The sequence below is a fragment of the Lotus japonicus genome, chromosome 1 (assembly GCF_012489685.1).
Source record: "Lotus japonicus ecotype B-129 chromosome 1, LjGifu_v1.2".
In the NCBI taxonomy this organism is placed as follows: domain Eukaryota; kingdom Viridiplantae; phylum Streptophyta; class Magnoliopsida; order Fabales; family Fabaceae; genus Lotus; species Lotus japonicus.
Window position 1 is genome coordinate 36659075 of NC_080041.1, and position 23412 is coordinate 36682486.

At 36.9% G+C, this 23412-nt stretch overlaps 1 protein-coding gene and 1 long non-coding RNA gene across 3 annotated transcripts; one reads left to right on the plus strand and one right to left on the minus strand.

Moving 5' to 3' along the window:
* Nucleotides 1–616: 616 nt before the first annotated feature.
* Nucleotides 617–3518, plus strand: LOC130734587 (uncharacterized). Of its 2 annotated transcripts, none has more exons than XR_009018008.1 (5): nt 617–1112; nt 1509–1629; nt 1738–1825; nt 1919–1992; nt 3065–3518. It is a non-coding gene; the product is annotated as an uncharacterized LOC130734587 (long non-coding RNA). The 2 variants fall into 2 exon arrangements; XR_009018009.1 differs by having other exon boundaries at nt 1919–1985.
* Nucleotides 3519–14122: 10604 nt separating this feature from the next.
* On the minus strand, nt 14123–15736 carry LOC130734343 (uncharacterized). Its single transcript, XM_057586712.1, has one exon. It carries the CDS (start codon nt 15734–15736, stop codon nt 14123–14125), a length of 1614 nt encoding a protein of 537 aa, XP_057442695.1.
* Nucleotides 15737–23412: the final 7676 nt, after the last annotated feature.

Genomic DNA, 23412 nt, shown 5'->3' on the forward strand with positions numbered 1-23412 from the left:
GATTAGGATTTAGGTTGTTTATTTCTTGATTTTATATTAATTAATTTTTTATTTTTTTAGAGTATTAATTAACTTTTATAATATTTTTATTGAATTTTCAGATTTTTAATTAATTCAGGATTTTCTGAGTTTTTATTGTGATTTGTTAGATTTTGATAGTTTTTATCTATATTTATTTATTACCTTTTTAATTTTAGATTTGATTAGGATTTAGGTTGTTTATTTCTTAATTTTTTCTCTTTTATTTTATCTTTGATTTAATTTTAGAGTATTAATTAATTTATATGGTATTTTTATTGAACTTTCGAAATTTTATTTAATTCAGGATTTTATGAATTTTTATTGTGATTTGCGAGATTTTGGTAGTTTTTATCTATCTTTAATTAGCACCTTTTTAAATTTTAGATTTCATTGGGATTTATGTTGTTTATTTCTTGATTTTATCTATGGGTTTTTTATTTTATTTTAAATTTATTTTGATATTATTAATTAATTTTTATGATATTTTATCGAATTTTCGGAATTTTATTTAATTTATGATTTTATGAGTTTTTTTTGTGATTGCTAGATTTTGGTAGTTTTTATTTCTCTTTAATTAGTACCTTTTTAAAATTTTGGTAGCTTCTTCATATGCATTTTGTTTTTCTCGGATTTTCTCCCCCTTCAACCTCCGTCGATGCCCAATACGTTCTCTTCATTCCCACTATCCTCCACTCTTGCCCAATCCTTACAAACCCCAATTCCTATTCGATTTTGATATTTAAAAACCCTTTAGTTTTCTGTGATGATTTCAGTGACAACCTTCTTCTTCTCTGTTCCCCTCAACCTTCCCTTTCTCCGATTACACCAGCAACATCGCCATCTGCCCCGATTGAGACTCCCCTTCCCTCATCTCTTTAGTTTTCTGTGATGATTTCCCCTCCCCTTCAGATTTGGATTTTGGCTCTTAATTTGTCTTTGGTTCTTTAGGGGTTGAAGATATGTTACCTGATTTGCATGGCAAAGGAGTAGAGGCTCTGATGATTACCATGTCTTTTTGGTTTTGAATGTTAATTATTTGGTTTCGTTTTGTAGGTATGCAGAGAATACAATTAAGATACACTGAAAGTCCGGTATAAGCTATCTTTATTCTTATTTTGTTTTTTTTTTCAATTTTTCAATAGTAAGTTATTCATAGATGTGTTATTGATGCTTTTTCTTGCTCTTCTTATTTAATTTTGCATTTTTATCTATTTCAACAATAGTCAGCACATAATTCCTTAACCTATCTTGAAACTCCCCTACCAGTTTTATGAAAAGTAACCGGTGTAAGGCGCATCATTTTGTGCAAATATTTTAGATACAATTATTGTATTATTGTATTTTGTTAAATCAAAGATCTATTTGTAAGTATAACCAGAACTTTTATTTGATCTAAGATTAAGATGTCTATTTTAGATGCAAGATACTTTTATTTAGCGGCATTGGTAATCCATTATGCAATTTTCTTAATGCCATTCATTTGACAGCGATTCTTTAAGCCAAAGAAGATTTTTCTATGTTTATTCGAATTGTCTGGAGCATCCTTCATAGACAATGAAAGAGAAATTTGTTAGATAAAACAAAATGGTGGGCTTTGCTTGGATAAAGGTTGGTAAGAATTTATTTAAAATTTCTCTTCTTGCTTTGAATTATCATTATTGATTTGGATTCTTATTTTCTGCTTTCATTTTTTTTTCTTTGTTCTTTTCTGAGTAGGAGGAAGAGAATCCGAACGAGAAGAAACTTGAGGAACCTAATAATTGAGAAGAGAAGAAAGAATGATATGAGTTTGTGTGAGTATGTGGTGAGTTTCTGATTCAGGTTTGATGTGAAAAAAATTATAAGTTTTTTTCCCTCAAGATTATGATTACTTCTTCATTTGTGAGATTCATGCTAGATTGTGGAGACCCCAAGTTACAGGTGCTCGGAGCTCCTTCCTGATTTTCCCTATGGCTTCAACTCGGGTATTTGGTAACAAAGATCTTTTTATGTTTAATAATTCATTATATTTATTTTCAAGTTGGTTATGATGCATAGGCTTATTAATTGTTTGAGTTTTTTACATAAATTTTTTGGACTTGATTTATCAATCTAATTATGGGCTGAACATAAGTAAATTGTGAACAAGAGAGAAACACTGGGCAGAGCGCAAGTGTTGTTGAAGGAGAAGATCCGAGAATTGGGAGTTCATTTGAGACAATTGCTGGCTGGTGTGCTCACCCTAACAATGTTTGTGCTGCTTTGAAATATGATCAAAAGAAGCAACTTTTATTAACTTCAAGAACGTCTCTCTTGCTCTTTCATTTTTACAGTACACTTTTAATTTCATTTTCTAGCTGTGATAAATTTGCAGTAGTAACAGGTCAAATTTCGATATCTAGTTTATATTTATATATATATAACTAGTTAATATATATATATATATATATATAATTACATATACATGTGTTTCTTACCTATCGTAAACTAATTAGTAGTATCTTAGATTCAATCTAATTCGAGAATCATGCTTTGAAATCTCTAAAAATGAAAGAGTTATCTTATAACGATTCGATTTTATATACACCTAGTTTGACCCCCTCCTGCTCACTAATACTCTATTTTTTTTTTGAAAATTTTCAAAATTTCTTTCTATTTTTATTCTTTAACGACTCTCTATTCTAAAACAACCTATATCCTCCACACTTAATCAACATTTGATAGATTATCCAACCCCCTTCACGGGCTTACGTCAGTGCTTGTGCTAAGGAGCGAGAAAAACGGATGCGCTGCCTACTATATCAGGAATATCAATGAACCCGATTATTGAAATTGCTCAAGATACCCTTTTTTAGCTTTTAGGGTTTAGGGTTTACGTCAATGCTTGTACAAACAATGCACAAACTGAAATCCAAATCCTTTATTCACTTGATTTCAGTTTCATTGACAGGTTGAACATACCTGCCATTGTTTGTGCATTGTTTCAAAACACTCTTTCAAGTTATTTCTATTTCAACATGTTAGAATCTTCCATGCTTACTATTATTGGTTCTGATGTATACAGGTTTTGAATGAGATACTTGGTTGGGAAGACTCCATCCGAATCTCTCACGATGCAAGATCAATGCTTTCTCTATCATACTGTGTACCTGTGCTAAAAGATAATTAATTAGTGTACAAAGTGGGTTCAAGAGAAACAACAATAGTAGCAGAAGTGGTTTTTTTCATGAGTGATGAAAGAATGAAGGGCCAAGTTTATAGCAAGAGAGTCTTATCTTTTGAGAGGAACAATCAATGCAGAAGCCTTTGCAGATTGCTATGAGTTCATCAAAGGAACATCTATTTTTTCCATGGATCAAATTTAAGAAACAATTGCTCCCATTCATGTTGCTAACTCATGACTCCTTTAAGTAGAGTGCAACTTGCATAACATTATAAGTTTCTCTCTTTTTTGATTTTTTTGGCACAATAATATAGTAAAATCTCTAGACTGAAGATGTAATTTTGTTTTTCTTTACTATAGAGAAATTGCTAGTATGAAATGAAGTATTTATATATATATATATATATATATATATATATATAGAAGAGGTTATAAGTGATATGAATAAAGAGTAAGCAAGTAAATAAGAGAGGAGAATAGAGGAACAAGAGATATAGAATAATGTGATGAGGATGCTCTGCTAGGTGCAGACTCCCTTGTATTTATACTATTAGGTTTAGAGTGTTGAACAAGTATACATGTGGGCCTGGCCCATGGACTCCTAACTCTAATGGGCATCCAAATATTCATAACACTCCCCCTTGGATGACCATCCCTTAAGAATGTGCCTCATTAAAACCTTACTAGGAAAAACCTAGTGTGGGATAAAAACCTAGTGAAGGAAAAAGAGTACATCATTTTATAGTTCGTCTTTATACATTGCCTCATTAAAAACCCTACCATAAAAACCCCAATGGGAAAAAACATGGTTAAGGAAAAAAGAGTACAATGCATTTTAATTGAGATCTTTGAGTCGACAAACTCTCATATTCTGCACAAGCTTTTCAAATGTTGTAGTTGGAAGAGCCTTCGTAAATAAGTTTTCCAAATTATCTCTTGAACGAACTTGTTGGATGTCTATGTCACCATTCTTTTGTAGATCATGAGTGAAGAAAAGCCTCGGTGATATTTGCTTTGTCCATATCCCATGATGTATCCTTCTTTTGATTTGAGTAGTGCATGTAGTATTATCTTCATATATAGTTGTTGGCGGCATTTTTCAAGAGGACAAATCACCAATATCAAGTACGCATTGAATCACGAATCTCAGTCAAACATATTCTCGTCTTGCCTCATGTAATGCTAATATTCCTGCAAGGTTAGCTGAGGTGGCTATCATAGTTTCTTTCACAGATCTCCATGAAATGGTTGTTCCTCCACATGTAAACAAGTAACCTGTTTGAGATATTTAGACAAATATCCAGAATCTGCATAACCAATTAGATCAAGCTTGGACACAGAGGGGAAAAATAAACTCATATCCATTGTGCATTTAAGATAACGAAAGACTTGTTTTATTCCATTTCAATGTCTTCGTGTAGGTGAAGAACTATATCTTGCTAATAAGTTAATAGCAAATGATATATCAAGTCGAGTATGACTAGCAAGATACATTAATGCTCTGATAAACTAAGATATGGTACTTCAGGACCAAGTAATTCTTCATTCTTTTCTCAAGGTCTAAAAGGATCTTTATTTACATTTAATGACCTTAAAATCAATAGAGTACACAGTGGACATGATTTGTCCATATAAAATCCTTTTAGTACCTTTGCAATATAAGTCCTTTGGTACATATATACCTCATCCTTTAGATACTCAATTGATAAGGCTAGACAAAAGTTTCATTCTCAACTCTTTTATCTCAAATTCTTTCTTTAGCAAATCTACAGCTTTTGTGAGTTCTTCTAGAGTCTCAATAAATCATTGTCATAAACATTAATTATGACATAAACAATCTCCTATCTCATCATAAATATGCATGAGTTTGTTGGGTTATTTTGTGACCGTCCTTAAGAAAATAATCATCTAGATTGCCTCAGTCTAGTAATTTGTTCATTGTTGAGAACATGAATTGTGTGCTTTAGGCATCTTACAATCTTCAAGGAGTTTTATAGAGATATCAATCTCAAGTGAGTCATACCAATAAGTTGTAACTCCAAGTATCCACCACGATTGTCACTTGTTTGTCTTAAATATGACAACATTATTTCACTTTACTACAAAGACTCTTTAAGCCTTATCGTCTTTATACCTTTAGGGTATAGATATGAGGTCCAAAGACCCTTAAATTCAACAAATGAATTGCTTCTTTCTATTTATGGTCAATCACACCCATTCATTTTCGGGCTCAAGATTCTCACACATATTTCTAATATTGGGCGCTACTTCATCATGTCGACAATTCTCCATGTTCTTGGTTCCTTGTGTTAACTTGTAGAGAAATAATCATATGAGATCTCTTAAATAAATAATTACAGGTACCTGAACCTCTTCAGGAGGAATAAACATTTTTGTAGTCTCTACACTTTTCAAGATAGTTTGTCTCCTCAACAAGACCATCATCCTTCTCTAGGATATATATTTTTGAACCAAGTTTTAGGCATGCCTTAACCTAATAATAATGACAAATTTTCCAACTGGGATATCAAGTTAGAGAAGAGTATTTGCAGCATATAAGGAATTTAATAATTCATTTTAGGTCAGAGAATACATCTTTTGAACTTCTGGTTCATAGTGCGAGTATACATATGCATTCTTTACAAATTTTCAGAGCTGCTTAATTTTCTCTCCCCCCAATGCTGAGAAACAACAAGTAAGATATAAAATATATATCGGTACTGGCTCAAATTTATTACATAATCTCAGCTTTCCTTGTGGTCCCACCTTAGTGCGTTGTTGTGGAGCGATTCAAAATATATAACGCACATTGAAAATTCTTAGATGAGAGATATTAGGTTCCTGACCATGAACCGATTGCAATGGGGAGAATTCTAATGAATTGTTGGCTTGATGCGTGTCAATGCTACTAATTGCAATATCACATGTCCATAAATAAGGATATTTTTTCTCATATGTAATTGTCTAGCTATAAATATGAGACATTTAATTAAACAAATTAGCTAGATAATTTGAATACGAACATGTGCAACTAGATATTCAAAATCATGTCATTTACCAACTTGATCAAGGTTGGAATTTTCACTCTATCAATATTGAGAGTTGATGACATATATTTGATCATTTAGTCGATGCATCGATAAATTTATGAAATACTTAAATGACCCATAAAAAGAGTGAATACGTGCACATGTATCGCATCTAATATACTCAAGAGTATGCGGGATTCAAACCCATATATTTTACCAATTATTAATTGGTAATGAGAACAAGATATAAGAATTCATTATATTGAAGAATCTTTAGGTTCTTCGATGTCTACTCATATGAATTCATATACTTTCGCATCATAAGACTCGGGATGGTCTAACCGGTCATGCATGCCAATCACATTCAATTTGTTCCATATATAGAACTTTATCATTCAAAATAAAACTTCAATGTTTGAAGTAAAATTTTCTGGCATTTTAAATCCTTCAAGGATTTTGATATTTTCAACCCATAGTTTATCGTTACATCAATTAGATGTAAATAAAGTCCTTCAAGACTTTCAAATTAATAAGGAATATGTGTACATGACAATTGTGTCACAAGATGAGTATTACATCTCATAATTTCCTTTAACTCATATCCATCGCATGGAAAACGCAATAGGTTTGACATATTTACATGTCTGGATTACTACTGATCCAAGCAATATCTAACAACAGTTTTTATATTGCTCCTTATATTTCTATACTTTGATACCAATTTAGGGGAAGATAAAGGGAGCAGAAAGCATGAGATCATGCGCCAATGTGAGACTCTAACTCACACTTCAATTCTCAACATTCTCCCCCTAAGTGTGAGTCACAACCATATTATTATGCTCCCCCTCAACAAACTATTAGCAATTGCACTGGAATTCGCTTCATCACCGTGTCAATAGGACATGTTGTCTGACCACCACATTGTGTCAAGAAGACTTTCGATATGAGGAGTCATTATCATGGTCACATCAACCATTAATTCAAATACCATTTTTAGGATTGCAACCGCATCTGGTGTTGTTTCTTCAAAAGAAAATATAAGATTATTGATCAATAGATCTTTTCAAGAGTGTCAGTGATCCATTTTAAGATAATGCTTTGAAATTTCATAGGCTTCTTCTAGAGAGCCACCACAAAAGTTTCATTTCATGAAACAATACCATATATGCCATTGGATGTCCTTCAGGGACATTTGACCATGCGTTGATCTTAATGATCACAACTTTTGCCATATTTGTTGAAATATTCACTTCAGGAAATATCTCAATCCTTCCTTAATATAGCTACTTCTGTAGCTTACATGATAGACACATGTCTTTCAATCAACTTGATCATTTATAATGACAACGATATAGTTCTTCAGGAACTACAATATAAATATTGACAAAAGACTATAGAGTCTTCTTCTTTTGTTTATTTCAAAAGGCTAAGTTTGTTTAACTATTCCTTTATGATACAAGAAGGAAGTCCAAATATATGTAAATAAATTTTTTTATAAATAACTAAAATAATTTTATCACAAACCCATAGATTTATTCCTAAAATACTCTGTTCATGATCTCATAAATATTTACACATATTAAAAAAACTTTAAATTCTAAATTTATTAAGAGTCCCAAAATCAATTGATATTAGATTAACTCTTCCCATATTATCTAGCCATAAATCAAGCTTTGCAATGTTCTGCATTTTTACTAAAAAAAAAATTAATCAATTATTATAATGAAAAGACTGGAAAAAGCACAACTTATGTAAATTTTTATTTATTTATTTAGGAACCGTATCCAATTTATTGAAGATAAAAATAAACTCATCATGATCATATCTCTTTTAAATATATATATATATATATAATTTGAATTGAATTTGAACTGATTATAACAAAAATTAAATATATGATTATATAAGTATAAAATTTTCATGGAGTAAAAAAACTGATATTGACACCAATAAAAATACACCCGTGATGTAAAAAAAAATTTAATTAGAAGATAGTATTTCACAAATCAATTATCATAAGAGAATTTATGTAACAAATCATATGAAAAGTAGTAAATTCAATAAAGAGATCAATTTAATAATATAGTGTATTTTATGAATCTTTTCTTGATCTCTTTCCATTATGATATATCTCATGACCTTTTTTTTTTGTCTCTTCCACTTCTGGTGGCAAGATTCAATAATATTTCATTCACATCAAGGAAGGAATGAAGAATGATAAAGTCAACTAAATCATAGAGTAATTTCTCTCAAATGTATCCAATAAATCGATTGAATCTTTTTGGGATTTAATATTCATATAAATTCCTAGTTCTCCAAGAACTCTTTGTGTATTCATGCTATGGTACTTCTAGACTCATAGCTCAAAGAGAATATATCTCAATACAATTCTTATGGATTCGTAGGATACAAATCTTCATGATTCATATTTTAAAAGTTCTACTACGGTACTTCCAGACTCGTAGGTTACGAATCTTCAGGATTCATATTGTAAAAATCAACTACGGTACTTCTAAACTCGTAGGTTAGGAATCTTCATGATTCATTCAAAATAATTCAACTATAATGTTTCTGGATTGTAGGCTATGAATCTTCATGATTCTTTTAAAATAATTCAATTACACTAAGGCTATGAATCTTCTTGATTCATAGCAAAATAACTCAATTACAGTGCTTCTGGACTGTAAGGCTAATTCATGCAAAATAATTCAATTACAGTGCTTCTGGACTGTAAGGCTATTAATCTTCCTGATTCATGCAAAATAATTCAATTACAGTATTTCTGGACTGTAAGGCTATGAATCTTCCTGATTCATACATAATAATTCAATTATTGTAAGGCTATGAATCTTCCTGATTCATGAATAATAATTCAATTACAGTACTTCTGGACTGTAAGGCTATGAATCTTCCTGATTCATACATAATAATTCAATTATTGTAAGGCTATGAATCTTCCTGATTCATGAATAATAATTCAATTACAATACTTCTGGACTGTAAGGCTATGAATCTTCCTGATTCATGCATAATAATTCAATTACAGTACTTCTGGACTGTAAGGCTATGAATCTTCAGGATTCATGCAAAAATAGGTACTTTTAGACTCATAGTTATGAATCAATATACATGCAAAAATAGGTACTTTTAGACTCATAGTTATGAATCAATATAAAAGAAAAAAAAATTGATTCGAAGAAGAAGAAAGAAGAGAGAAAATAAAAACAAATTATAACCTTCCACATGGATGTGGTACTTACTCTGGAATTGGTACTTACTCTTTCACTTAGGAATTGAGAATTTTATGGAGAGACTATCGTGCTGATAACGTGATATGAATAAAGAGTAAGCAAGTAAATAAGAGAGGAGAATAGAGGAACAAGAGATATAGAATAATGTGATGAGGATGCTCTGCTAGGTGCAGACTCCCTTGTATTTATACTATTAGGTTTAGAGTGTTGAACAAGTATGCATGTGGGCCTGGCCCATGGACTCCTAACTCTAATGGGCATCCAAATATTCATAACAATAAGAACCAACTACTTATGTGTTTTATAATTTTTCATTTTTCTTCGTTGAACCATGCGGACTTTTTCCGCTGTCGATTAAATTTCAATATTGTTCCAATTACCACTTGAATAAAGCTTTATAAATTTAATTATTTTTTATCCTATCAGTTTAATTAATTTTATCATTTTGCTGTGTTTTTATTTGTACCAAATAATAGTTTAATGTGATTTCCTGTAACAAAAACAAAAGATAATAGTTTTATGTAACCACACCGGAGTAGATATGGTATGGCTACAAAGCATCTTTTTTTTTGGTTACATAAGGAAAGAAAAGGAAAAACTACGCTATAGCATCTTGCATCAGTAAAGCACTAACACCAACAGGTGGATGTCGCCAGTAGCATCTAGGAGAAGCTTCCCGGGAAGCTTGTCGTGCTAACGAGTCTGCTGCAGAATTCTTCTCACGAGGAATGAGCTGCATAACCACCCGCCAATCTCGACGGAGCAAACCTTGAACACGGCGAATAACATCGCGAGCCCAAAACTGACCAACGCTGGCATCAACCTGCATGACTTCCACCACCATAGAGCAATCTGTGCAGCACATGACTTGTCGCAGTCCCATATCCCAACAAGCCTGTAAACCAAGTTCCACTGCTAACAGCTCCGCAAGGAAAGCATCACCCGCACCATGGCTTTCAGAAGCTCCCAATAACCACCGGTCCGCAACATCAAACACGTACATGCTACAGCCCATACGCGAAGTCTCTGGATTCCAGCTTCCATCGACAGTAACGCGAGCCATACCTTGAGGCCGAGGTGCATCAGTCAGGAAGGACGGTAAATCACTCACGCCAGGCCAGCGTTTCCAGCTGCGGACATCTCCTATGACTTGCCGCGAGACATAGCTGATGTTCCAAGGAGTATCCCCAAACACACGATTGTTCCTCCACTTCCAATCCCACCATAACACTGTCGTTGCCAAAACATGCTCATTACAGGCAAGGAGCCTACGAAACCAGACCTGGAAGGGTTCGTGGTTAGCCAGTGACGGGAGACTATTCCGGAACAACCGCCATAAATCTCGCGACTCTGTACAACATCGGAAGAGGTGATCCACATCCTCAACATCTGCGTCACACCGTGGGCAAGAGGAGGAAGCTGCAAGATGGTTGTATCTTCGCTTGGAGTTTGTTGGGAGCGCCTCGCGCGCAATCTGCCACAAGAAGAATCTAACTCGTTCCGGCACCTTGGCACGCCAGATATGCTTCCACCATGGGTGAGTCGTAGCTGTACCTTCCCCGGTGAGAAACGCATAAGCTGTTTGCGTAGAAAATCTTCCATCCGCAGCATTACACCACTGAATAGTGTCACTATCCGCCAGGCTTGCAGGGACAGGTATGGAGCAAATTTCGGTTTTTAAGCTATCAGGGAGGGGAGTGTACAACTGATGCAGATTCCAGGCCCCATGAATCCAGAGGTCAGCAACCGTGAGAGTTGTATCAGAGATATGAACATAGGGAACACGGTGGCAGAGCTTGCCGGTACCTAGCCAATCATCGTACCAAAGGGATGATTTGCCATCTCCAAGGAGCGGTTTAAAGCCATCTTTGAGTGCATTCTTTGCTCGAACAATCCCTTGCCAAATATAAGAATCACCATGCTTGTACTCGCCGCTCAAGACTAGCTTATTAGGCAAATACTTCTCCCCTAACGCACGCACCCATGCTTTACCATGGTCATGTAGAAGGTTATCAACTAGCTTCCCCAAGAGCGCAGTGTTGTTGAAGCGGGCACTTCTCAAACCGAGCCCCCCGGCATCCTTGGGGCAGCTCACATCACGCCATGGGACTAGGTTCCATCCTCGCGCTTGGCCACCCTTGGCCCAAATACAACTCCGAATCTTCTTATCAATATAGTCACAAGTAGCTTCAGGGAGCCAAAGCGCTTGCATGGTGTAAACTGGGAGAGAGGACAACACTGATTTAGCTAGGCACAAGCGTCCTGCCCTATTAAGTAGCTTTTGTTTCCAAGAAGCCAACCGTGTATTCACCTTGTCAATGATGGGAGCAAAATTTTCTCTTGTGACCCTACCTTTGAGGAGAGGTATACCAAGGTATTTACCCAAATTGCTAGCGCGTGAGATACCCATGATGTCAGAGAGCTCTCGTTGAAGGCGATCCTCCACACTGGTTGAGCAGAACATTCTAGATTTTTCCAAGTTCACCTTCATGCCAGACACTTGACAGAAATCATTCAAGGTTTTGGCTATCAAACGCATTTGATCCTTGTTGGCCCTGCTAAAGAGCAACACGTCATCCGCAAAGAAGAGATGAGATATGCCAATGCCTTCCTTCGTGATTCTAATTGGTTCCCACGCGCCCATATCAACTAATTTCTGTATCTGGATGGCAAGGCGTTCCATACAAAGCACAAAGAGATAAGGAGATAATGGGTCACCTTGACGAAGCCCTCTTTGAGGAGTGAATGAGGGTAATTTTGCACCATTCCATAGGATGGAAATACTAGCATCTTGAACACCCCACATAATCAAACTAACAAGAGTCGGAGGGAAGCCAAAATCTTGGAGAGTTGCTCGCAAAAAACCCAACTCACCCTATCATAGGCTTTCTCCAAGTCCACCTTCAACGCCACAAGCCCCCCACACTTTTTATAAGTGTGGATTGTATGCATGACTTCCTGAGCTAGGATGATATTGTCTTTGGTACCCCTTCCAGGAATGAAACTACCTTGCAAAGGGCCCACCAAATCAGTAAGCAAAGGTCGAAATCTGTTCACCAAGACCTTTGTTATAACTTTATAAGCCACGTTGCACAAGCTGATCGGTCGCAAGTCCTTGAAGCGGAGGGAGTCCTCCACTTTAGGAATAAGAACAAGCAAGGTTTCAAGAAGTTTGGGATCAGCTTTGCCCACCCGAAATGCTTCCGCTACCATTTGATGCAGGTCATGCCCTATGATGTGCCAATACTGTTTGTAAAATAGTGCCTGGAACCCATCCACGCCTGGTGCTTTATAAGAGTGCATTGCCATGACCGCTTGGCGAACCTCATCAAACGAGACAGGAAGAACAAGATCTTCTCTACTCTCTAGAGAGATGACCGGTGTAGCATTCTCCAAAATATAATTCCTGCTGACCTGGACATCAATAGAGAAAAGGTTAGTGAAAAAGCGTTCGCACTCCACTTTCAAGACCTCCTGATCAGTTGACCATGTGTCTGGTCTAACAAATAAGCCATGTATTTTGTTCCTCTTGCGCCTGACAATTGTCTGAGTATGGAAGAACTTTGTGTTCCGGTCACCAAATTTCACCCAGTTCTCCCTGGATTTTTGAAACCACATGAGCTCTTCCTGTAGTAAGATTTGCTCATACTCCTCCCGTAGAGCTTTCTCAAGCCGGAGAAGGGATTCTGTTTGCCGCCACTCTAGCTCGCGTTGTAGGCCATGTATCCTTTGCTCAACCCTCCTCTTACGTATATGTATTCTACCAAAGGTCTCTTTGTTGAATTTCAGCGAAGCTTCTTTCATCATTCCCAACTTGCCTACCACCGAGTCTGGAGGTCGTGCCCAAGTATTTTGCACTAGAGGCTCAAAAGCTAGATGTGTTGTCCAGGCTGCTTGAAAACGGAAAGGTCGGGAACGGTGATCTCCAGGGTCAACAACCAGACGGACCAGGAGCGGGCTATGATCGGAATATATACGAGCTAGATGCTCTACATATGCTTCAGGGAAGAGGTGTCGCCAAGGAACATCGCCTAGGGCACGATCAAGGCGTTTGACAACGGTGCGGACTCCATTTTCCCGTCTCTCCCAAGTGAGTTTGCTGCCAACAGCCCCCAGATCAATGAAGTTGCAATCATCGATCATATCAAGCATTGTTGCGGCACGGGCTTCACTAAATTCACCACCCACCACCTCCGCCGGTGTGCACACTTCATTGTAGTCCCCCACTGCCAACCAAGGGTCTCGTAGATGTTGGCGGAGGGTTCTAAGGTGTGCCCATAGTTCATTTCTCCTAGAAGGGTTAGGGCTGCCATAGACTATAGAGCAACACCATCGCTGATTGCCTTGTGTTACTTCTACTGAGACCACTTGAGGGTGAACATCAATGATACGCATGTTGAAGGTGCGAGCTACTAACACTAGTATCCAGATACCTCCACTATGCCCCTGAGCCTCCGATTCACAACACAATTCGTAGCCCAGACCACGCCAGAATGACTGAACCCTAATAAAAGGACAATGAGTTTCAAATACTGCAAAGATTGAGGGGTGAAATGCTTGAACCAGATCCCTCACTCTACGCTGTCCTCGAGCTCCTGCTCCACCAAGAATGTTCCAAGCGATCAAATTAAATGCTTGTCTATCCATAAACACACTGCAACAGGGGTAGAGGACTGGCATTAAGCCTTGCGTGGCTCAATGGCCATGGAGCCTCCAGCACCTGGATCAAAGGGAATGTCACGAGCATAATCCTTGACGTTTGACATTGAACAAATCTGATTGTTGTCATCCAGAGGCATTTGATATCTTGCTCCCCCTAGGGAAACAAGTGCCATCGTGGAGTACGCACCATCCGTAGCGACGTGAATAGGGACGCCACCCATATCCACCGAACGAGCTCCATTGCTTGCCGCTTGGAGAATGGTTGACGTGGACCCTGCATGAGGAGGTGGAACATTATTTGTGGCAGAATCTTTACGTAATCTTTTCTTACCATTAGTAACTGATGCACTAGCTCCAGGATGTGTTTTACTAGGCAAAGCTTTAAACTGCATAGAGCTATTTGAGGAAATTTGCTGCTTTTGTGGAACCGTTGCTAAAATAGAGAATTTGTTTCCCCCATTCAAGCCCTTCTTTTCCTCCTTCTTACTGGTCATTTCCTTTTTAACTGCTAAATCTTTAATTGCCTTGGAATTCAGATTTGTTTTCGATTTATTCCTTCTTTTGTCCACAATTAACCAATCCCCATGTGCTAAATCTGGGCACTTAATATCCGGAATTGAATGGCCACTGATGGCGCCCATGATTGCGTCGGTTACAGGAGCTAGGGTTGCTGAAGCAGTCGCTGGTGCTACTCCCGCCGCCAGGTTCGACGACGCTAGGGTTTCATGCGATAGATCACTAACCTGTTCCGCCATTGCCGCTATGCTAGCACTACCATTGGTGGCCTGCCCCTGGGGTTGCTTCGGAAGGGGTGGAGCAGTGCAATTACGTGCTAAATGGCCATAGCATCCACATTTGTGGCAGAGAAGATGTAAACCCTCATACTCGACATTGTACCACGTTCCCTCCAGCCCTATAACACCGAGGACAGGTTTGTTGAGATCAATCTCAACACAGATACGTGCATATTTGCCACGCTGCATGTCGGTGGTGTTCATGTCGACCTTGATCGGAGTACCAACCGCCGATGCCAACATCATGAGGATGTTCTTCCCATAGTATTGGAACCCTAGCCCTGGGATGCGAATCCACACCACAGTTGTGCTAATCTTCGAGTTCGCTGCTACAAAATCCGGGGTCCAAGGCTTCACTGCAAGATAATGGTCGTAGATAAGCCATGGTGCTCCTGAAATTGCTCTCTCCTTGTCTTCCTTCTTATCAAACTTGATGAGAAAGTACCCGTGATGAACATCACGAACCTCGTAACCCCCTGTCATCTTCCACAGTATCTTAAGTTTCTCACACAGCGCTCTATAGCCAATACTTTTTCCCAGTAGTTTAACCACTAGGCAATCCTCCCACGGTCTACAGATTTCTGCCTTCGCTGCCGGATCAATTGAGAACATAGGGAAGGATTTGTTCTTCTCCACGTACACCTTTTTCATGACACCACTCTCAACAAGGTTCACAAACCCTCCTGCTTCCTGAGCCTTTTCAGAGCCCAGGACCTTCTCCTTGAACGTGGGTTTCCGGGCTTGAGGACCCGGTGGTTCCGGTGGCTTACCCGCTACAGCGCCGCCAGGCGGCTGGTCACTCAGAGGCTCTCTCTCAATCTCCAGGCTACAAAGCATCTTATGCTATATGATTGATTTTTTTTTATAAAAATCTCACGCGAAGGAACATTTATATGTAAATATGTTAAATATAATAATAAATTTTTATATGACTTAGATATTTTTTCATAATTTTTAAAAAAATATGAGTAAATATATGTAATATACTCTAATATGATAGTGAAAATATGTTGTAAAAAAACTCCAACAATGATTGTTAACAAAATGATAAGGAAGCAAAGAGATCACTGTGGTTGTTATGGAAAGAAAACGGTTGATGAAGTCATATGAAATAAATATTTTATTAAATCAAATTTAATCATTTGCTGATAGCGTTGTTCTATTTTGTTAGTCCCAACTTAATATATCCAAATTTATATATTTAAACCTTAGCAAGCAAATTTTTTTTTAGCTCACATGTATGAAATGACTTGAAGATTTTGATCAATTAATTCCTTTATTTTTCGGTATCTTTATATTTGATGTATAGATGTATAAGGAATTGAAGATCGCAATTTATGTTTTTAAAGGTACACATCCTTATCGTAATTGTATTTTTATTCATAACATCTTAAATTTTTTATAATTTTTTTTAAATTAATGTATCAAATACAATAATAAAATTTGTCATGCAACGCACGGGTAAGAAACACTAGTAGAGTTTCAATTTACTTAAAATTTATAAACCAATGTTCTTATTGAATTATTACTTTAAATATAAAAGATTTATAACAAACTAATTCAATCTAATAATTTTTTATAAACAATTCAATCCAATACATAAAACATTTACGTAAAAAAAAGAATCTTAAATAAGAATGCATATTTTCTAGTAGATGCTTTGGACTATTCTTTATCAAAGTTTTTTTTTTTTTTGAAATTATATTCTTTATCAAAGTTGTGAGATGACTCTTCATTATGTTAGAATGAATGAAATCTTTGATTATACAAGTTTTTTTTTGAGAACAAAAAGATTTATTGATAAAAAAAATAAATTATGAGAACAATCCTCTCATGAAGATTAGGTACAAGCCTTGACAAAAATAAAACAAATAGTCCAGCACCCTTGTGCTATTTTGATGTTTAATATGCCGTATGAGAGAGCCTCATTAAAACCTCCCTAAGAAAAACCCAATGGGAATAACCTTAGGGAGGAAAAAGATCAGAGTACTCAATCACACTACAAAGCCCACTCATAGTCACTAGACAATAGCACAACTTTAAAACCCCTCAAAAAACAGCACAAGCAAAGAGTATGAGACAAGCATTTAACGGATATAAGATATAAGCAAGAGCCAACACTAGTAGTTCAATGTACTAGTCTCCAAAGAATTCAAAGATCCTACCCTTTCAATTTGGTTCATTATCTCTTGTAGTGCTGTCTCCAATTTAGCTCTTTTCTCACCGCTAGCAACCGCTTGACCCCCTTTCCAGCCTTATAGCAGCATGTTTTGATAGCCCCTCTCCACATCCAATAATTATAAAACCAATTTGTCACAAAGAATGATCTAACTTTTTGCATCCAACGATTTTCCTTCACCCTGTATGCTTGCCACAAATTATCCAATGTCTGAGCCCTTTTTGACTTTGAAGAATTCGATACCTTCTCCCTCTCCATTAGGTCCATTGTATCCTGTAATTGTTGTTCAAGTTGAGCCATCCTTTCACCCCCTGCGATCGCCCTACTGCTTTCCAATTTTTTATCTTCTGCTTCAGAGCTTTCATTTTTTGATTTGGATTTGCACCTGACCATCCAGCTGTAGTTGGGGAGACCCACCATGTGTTGATCATGATCTTAAAAACCTCTTCCAATATCCAACTATTGCAGCACCTAAATGGTTTTGGACAAGCGTCCACGACCCCCATGGATAAGATCACTGCCCGGTAGTCAGCTAGTTTCCAGCGAGCTATAGATTGGTTCACACTTCACACCTTCCACTTCGCGCATCAAGTCTTCACTTAGAAGACGACGATCTAACCAGCTCCAAACACCGCCAATTCTCGAGCAAAACTAGATAAATTCTCCATATGACAGGGGGGGAATTCATATCCATTATGGCCTCAAAGTAGCAGGCCAATCAGTTTCCAATTCCTCAGCCAAACCTCTTATAGCCTCCTCATCAGACCCTAGGAACCGCAAGCCAGCAGATTTCCCTAACAACCATGCTTTTGTTGCTCGAGTGAAATAACCACCGGAGCCCTCTCTTTCCGCTGTCTCTTGCAGCCTTGAAATTGTTGGATCAACTCCAGTCGATCCCTCCCTCACTGGAGTTGATTATACAAGTTATATATTACAGTTTCACATATCTTGGGTAATGAAATGTTCACCCAAGGGGGTTTTCCTTTCTTAGTTCGTTGGATATTATAAGTTGATCTTGGATTCGTATGTCAAAAAGAAAAGATTACAGAATCAAATCATATAATGAGATCAGTATCAAATCATATTATTTTTTTATCAAGTTGAATGTTTAAAAAAAATTTGAACTAAATCACATATTACAATGAAATTGAAATTATAACAAATACAATTAATTTAGATGGATATCATAAACATGATATCCCTTCTAAGCTAAAAAAAAATTGTTATTAATAATTTAATATGCAATAAGTAAGTAGTGCGATGAAGAAAAGCAACAATATTTCATTTTGTTAACACTCAAAAATTCATAATGACCATAGGCATATCTATGATTTTCTTGTTAGGGGAGCGAAATATAAGACAAAAAAAAATCTTAATTGAATATTATATAAATTTTAAATAATAAAAAATTATATAAATATAACTCTTCGTTTTTTCATAGTACTAAATTTATCTATTAATATATCAACAGAGATTTTTTTAGCAATTTCTCTCTCGATTTATACAATTAAAATTTTTTTGAGAATATCATCTTCAATTTTGTTGCGAAGCCGAGTCTTAACAACTTTAATTGCAGAAAAAGATCGCTCTGTAGATTTTGTTGAAACATGGAGTGTTAAAACAAGACATGTCAATCTTTTAACAAGTGGAAATATTGTTGCTTTTCCAGTTTCAACTAACTTTTGGTAAAACTCATATAAACTGAATTTTTTTTCTAAATTAGGATCTCGAGAAACATTTAAATGATAATGTTTTGGTTGGAACGACTAATTCCTTATTTCTGGCTCGGAAAAATACTTATATCCGGTGAACATTTCAAAATTCTTTGGGGGGAGGGGGCGATGACCCCTGCCAGCTCCTCCATAGATACGCCCCTGAATTAATGACTACAAAAATAGTTGAAAAAGACAAGGTAGCACTATTGTATGAGCTAGTTTGTTGGCATGTCAACCAAGTACCAACACTAGTCGTGTAACACCATAATTTTATTATGGAAATTATACTCTTTTTATAAGAAACTTACTTTTCTATATAAAATAGAGTTAGTAAAACTCCGCGGAATAAAACTTTACACGTAAGTCTTTATATTTCAATTATTTACATCGATCCACATTGTGACCATAATGCCGCTCATAGGTTTTATATGTGAAAACTTCTATTCTTAGAGTTCCATAATGCCTCTTGATTATACATTGAGAGTACAAAAGATCTTAGGGACTAGGTGAATTTTTGTTTTCTAACTTAATTTGTAACCTACTCAACCACACTATATTCTTAACCTCACAACATCCAACTCACAAAAATGGCTGTTGGGATTCAATTATACAGTTCATGTTCTTCAACACTTAAACTTAACTTACGAATGCATCAGAAACTCGAAAACATACATGCAAGTATTTATCAACATGAGTAGATTCTGACATTTCTCTCTCTTGTTATACAGACTATACTCCCTCCTTTTTAATTTGGTTGTTGTTTTAGCATTTGCACACAGTTTTTTTTTTGGTACAGATTTGCACACAGTTTAAGAGTTAATTATCAATATTTTCACCAAAATACCCCTATTTTTTTCATTCATGTCAAACATTCCTTTATCATTTTCCACACTCACACTACTAATTTCACATCTTTACCGATACAATGTTTTTTTTTTTTACAGAACCGATACATTGTTCAGTATGTGGGAGAATTGATTTTTTTTATGTTCTCTAATTAATCACATCAAGTATATCTAAATGTCTTTTAAATTTCCTGTGCAGTTTGTGAGTTCTTTTATTCCATTTTTCTAAACTCTTGGTTCACTTATCTTTCCACTGAATTGGAAAATTCGTACTCCCCTAGATATGCCACGGTTTCAATGAATCCACTTCTCACCTTCTGTTCTGTATTTTGGCCTGGAATCTTTGGATGGCATGCTACAATTGGTTGGGTTTCTCCACTGTAATTCCAACATGTATTCCCCTGCTGGTCGAAAAAACAAGAGAAAGGGATTTGGATGATCTGGTTGTGTGTAATCTGGACCTTATGGAACACAGGAATAGTTGTGTCTTCAGAGAAGGTGTTGCAGATTTGGATAAGGCATTAGACCTGGTGCAGTTCAAATCTTGGAGCTGGATGCGTGAAAAATTGAAACGATTTCATTGCTCCTTTTACACTTGGCAAGCTCAACCCAAATTGTCTCTCTGTTTACGGTGATATTTGGTAAACAAACATTCTCAAATTTCGACCGGAAAAAGTTTAAGATTAGGGGTTCCTTTGGGAAAACGTCTTGCCAAAGTGTTGTGTGCAAAGGGTGTTTTTCGACAAACAAGAGTAAACGGGTTAATTTGCAAAGAAAACAAGCAATTTATAAAGACTAGAAACTGAATTTCATTAATCAAAGTGCAAAGTACAGAAAACGTAAATCGAAAAACAAAGAGAAATTACATCAAATGAGAAATTGACAAGAAATTGAACAAAACAACAAGTTTGAAAGCCCTAAATGCAGGAATTGTAATGGCCGGGTCTGCAACATACTCCTTCATCATCACGTTAGGCTCTTGAAGTCTCTTTGATGCGGACTGTAACGCCCCGAATTTCAGGGGTTACGGTAACAATATGATAAGGTGAATATGCAATATTTTCCAAAAGAATGTATAAACACAAGTATATTTTTTTTCTTTTGAAATGTATTTCCAAAACATGTCATGCATACTCCCAACTACAAAGAGATTTACATCGAGCCTTGAACAAGGCGAGTACCCGAAACCCCAAATATAAATTTCTAAAATCGTTATGCAAGCTTAAACCAATAATGGTTAGATCTCTAACTCAAGGCCCTAACTCTACACCCGACTTTATTCTTCAAGTCTTCCACAGTTCTTCAAGTTCTCCTCTCCGACTCGTACGAAGGTCAAGCTCCATCGAAGATTCTCCGTCGCCTAATAGCGTTAAGCGCCCAAACAACAAGTAGCAAATAGAAAGGGTTAACTCCATGCCATTACCACATATGAAAGGAGAAAATCATGCTATTCAAATATAATTACCTAGCATGGTAAATAAACTAGCAACTTAAGTTAATCCAGATATCAAAAACTTCATCAATATAACGTCAAATCAGATATCGACAATCCTCAACAATATCAATCAAACAATAACGTCTCGCAAGACGGGACAGTCCTGTGAAAATATCCACTCAACTGTCACTAAGTAACGCCTCGAAGGACGGGATAGTCATGTAAAAATATCCACTCCACTACCACTTGATAACGTCTCGCAAGACGGGACAATCACGCGGGACCACACCCACCTCATCGTCGCTTAGCGCCACTACGGACGGGACAATCGCGTGGGACCACACCCACCTCATCGCCACTTTAGAACATCTCGAAAGATGGGACAATCCCGCGGGACCACACCCACCTCATTGCCACTTTATAACGCCTCGAAAGACGGGACAATCACGTGGGACCACACCCACCTCATCGCCACTTTAGAACATCTCGAAAGATGGGACAATCCCGCGGGACCACACCCACCTCATTGCCACTTTATAACGCCTCGAAAGACGGGATAGTCATGTGAAAATATCCACTCCACTACCACTAGATAACGCCCCGAAAGACGGGATAGTCATGTGAAAATATCCACTCCACTACCACTTGATAACGCCTCGAAAGACGGGACAATCATGTGAAAATATCCACTCCCACTTCAAGCAAGTCAAAACATCTCATCCAACTCAGTAGTCACTCAAACAACAATCTCAAATTCAATAATCAAATCAACATAATCACATGTTATTCATAATCACAACATTTGCACAAACACATCAAGCTCTATTTAGCGATGAAACAATAATTCAGTGCTATAAAACATAATCATGTCATATCCACTAGAAAGCAGTAATGACGGAAACCAGTAAACGGCCAAAGCCTCTCACAAAACGGAGACACACGTCTCAATAAGTTCACTCGGCCGAAGCCTCCAGAAAACATTTTCCCAGTTCAGCACAATAATCATAATCCAATGCCAATCAATATAAACATCTTCATCTCAAACGCAGGCAGTGCGGTAAAAGCAGGCAAGACTCAAAGACGCGCTAAAACTGAGTTACCCTTACCTTAGCTAATTTCTTCATCCAAGCTCAACATCCCAGTCCAATCCAAAATAAAGCTCTCGAACCCAGCAAGTTCCCCGGGCGTCCTCCTCAGTTGTGAAACCTTACCAATTGTTCCAAAGTCTCTTTCCTCAGCTCAACTCGTTCCAAACCTTAAGCAAAGTATCATTGCTTAATCGCTAAGAAACAAAACAACTAATAACACTATCAAAACCCGAAAAGAAGCTTTCGAAGCTCTAGAGTTCGACATTTAGGCACAAATGGACAATAAGACATGTTTTCGCTAAAATGCGCATAACTCGAGCTACAGAGCTCGGAATGACACGAAACCAAAGCCAAAATTTCGACAATCGAAAGAGCTACGCTATAGCTCAGGTCATAGAGACCCAAAAATTATTTTTGGACACGGTACCATAGCAAACAAGTTTCGGCCACTATCAAAATAGGGTTTCCCGAACTTTTTCTTCGATCTATTTTAATTCCTAGGTATTCTTAGGCGATATCTAGGCCAGGGAAACTCTCAGAAAAATTATCGGGTCGAAAACTAACACAGGGGTATTTTTGTCAGTGTTTTTAGCCCGAAAGCTCAAAGTCAGAATTTCGAAAAACAAATTTGATGGGGTTGTCCCTAACGACGTTTATGACAACTAATCCTACTGATACCAAGCTCAGTCGAGAGTTTTTAATCCAAAGAACGAAGCTTTGGTCAGAAAATGGGTATTTTCACAGAATTGAAGCTCCGCGGCGATTCAGCGAGATTCAGCAGAAAACAACTGGATATTCATGCTCTTGGGCATGTAGGCAATAAGTTTAGACACTGAAATCAAGCTATTTGAACACTTTTACAAAAAGCTCAAAACTTTGAGCACAGAAAGACATAGAGAAAAGCAACAGAATTGACGATCAGAGGTAAGGAATAGCATCAGTACCTCGAGGCCTACGTATAGCAACTGTCAGTGCGACGATCAGGCAAGAATCGGAAAAAATCTACCCTCCTCCTTCTCCTCTCCAAGCCGCGGCCTCCATGGGTGAAATGGTGAGGATTTTTGAGTTTTTCTCCTATTTATAGGAGATGGAAAACGCGGGAAAATGAAAATTTGCGATTCCGATTTTTCCTGTGCATTCCTCTGTGAATTCTAAGATAGGTTCTGGCGACAGAATTCCAGAACTCAAAACAGGTTTCTTGAAATTTAAGCAAATGATCCAAAGTCGGTGTAAATCGATTTTACCCGAAAA

Coding starts and splice junctions, on each gene's coding strand:
- LOC130734343 (XM_057586712.1), bottom strand. CDS start 15,736: ATGCTTTGTAGCCTGGAGATTGAGAGAGAGCCTCTGAGTGACCAGCCG.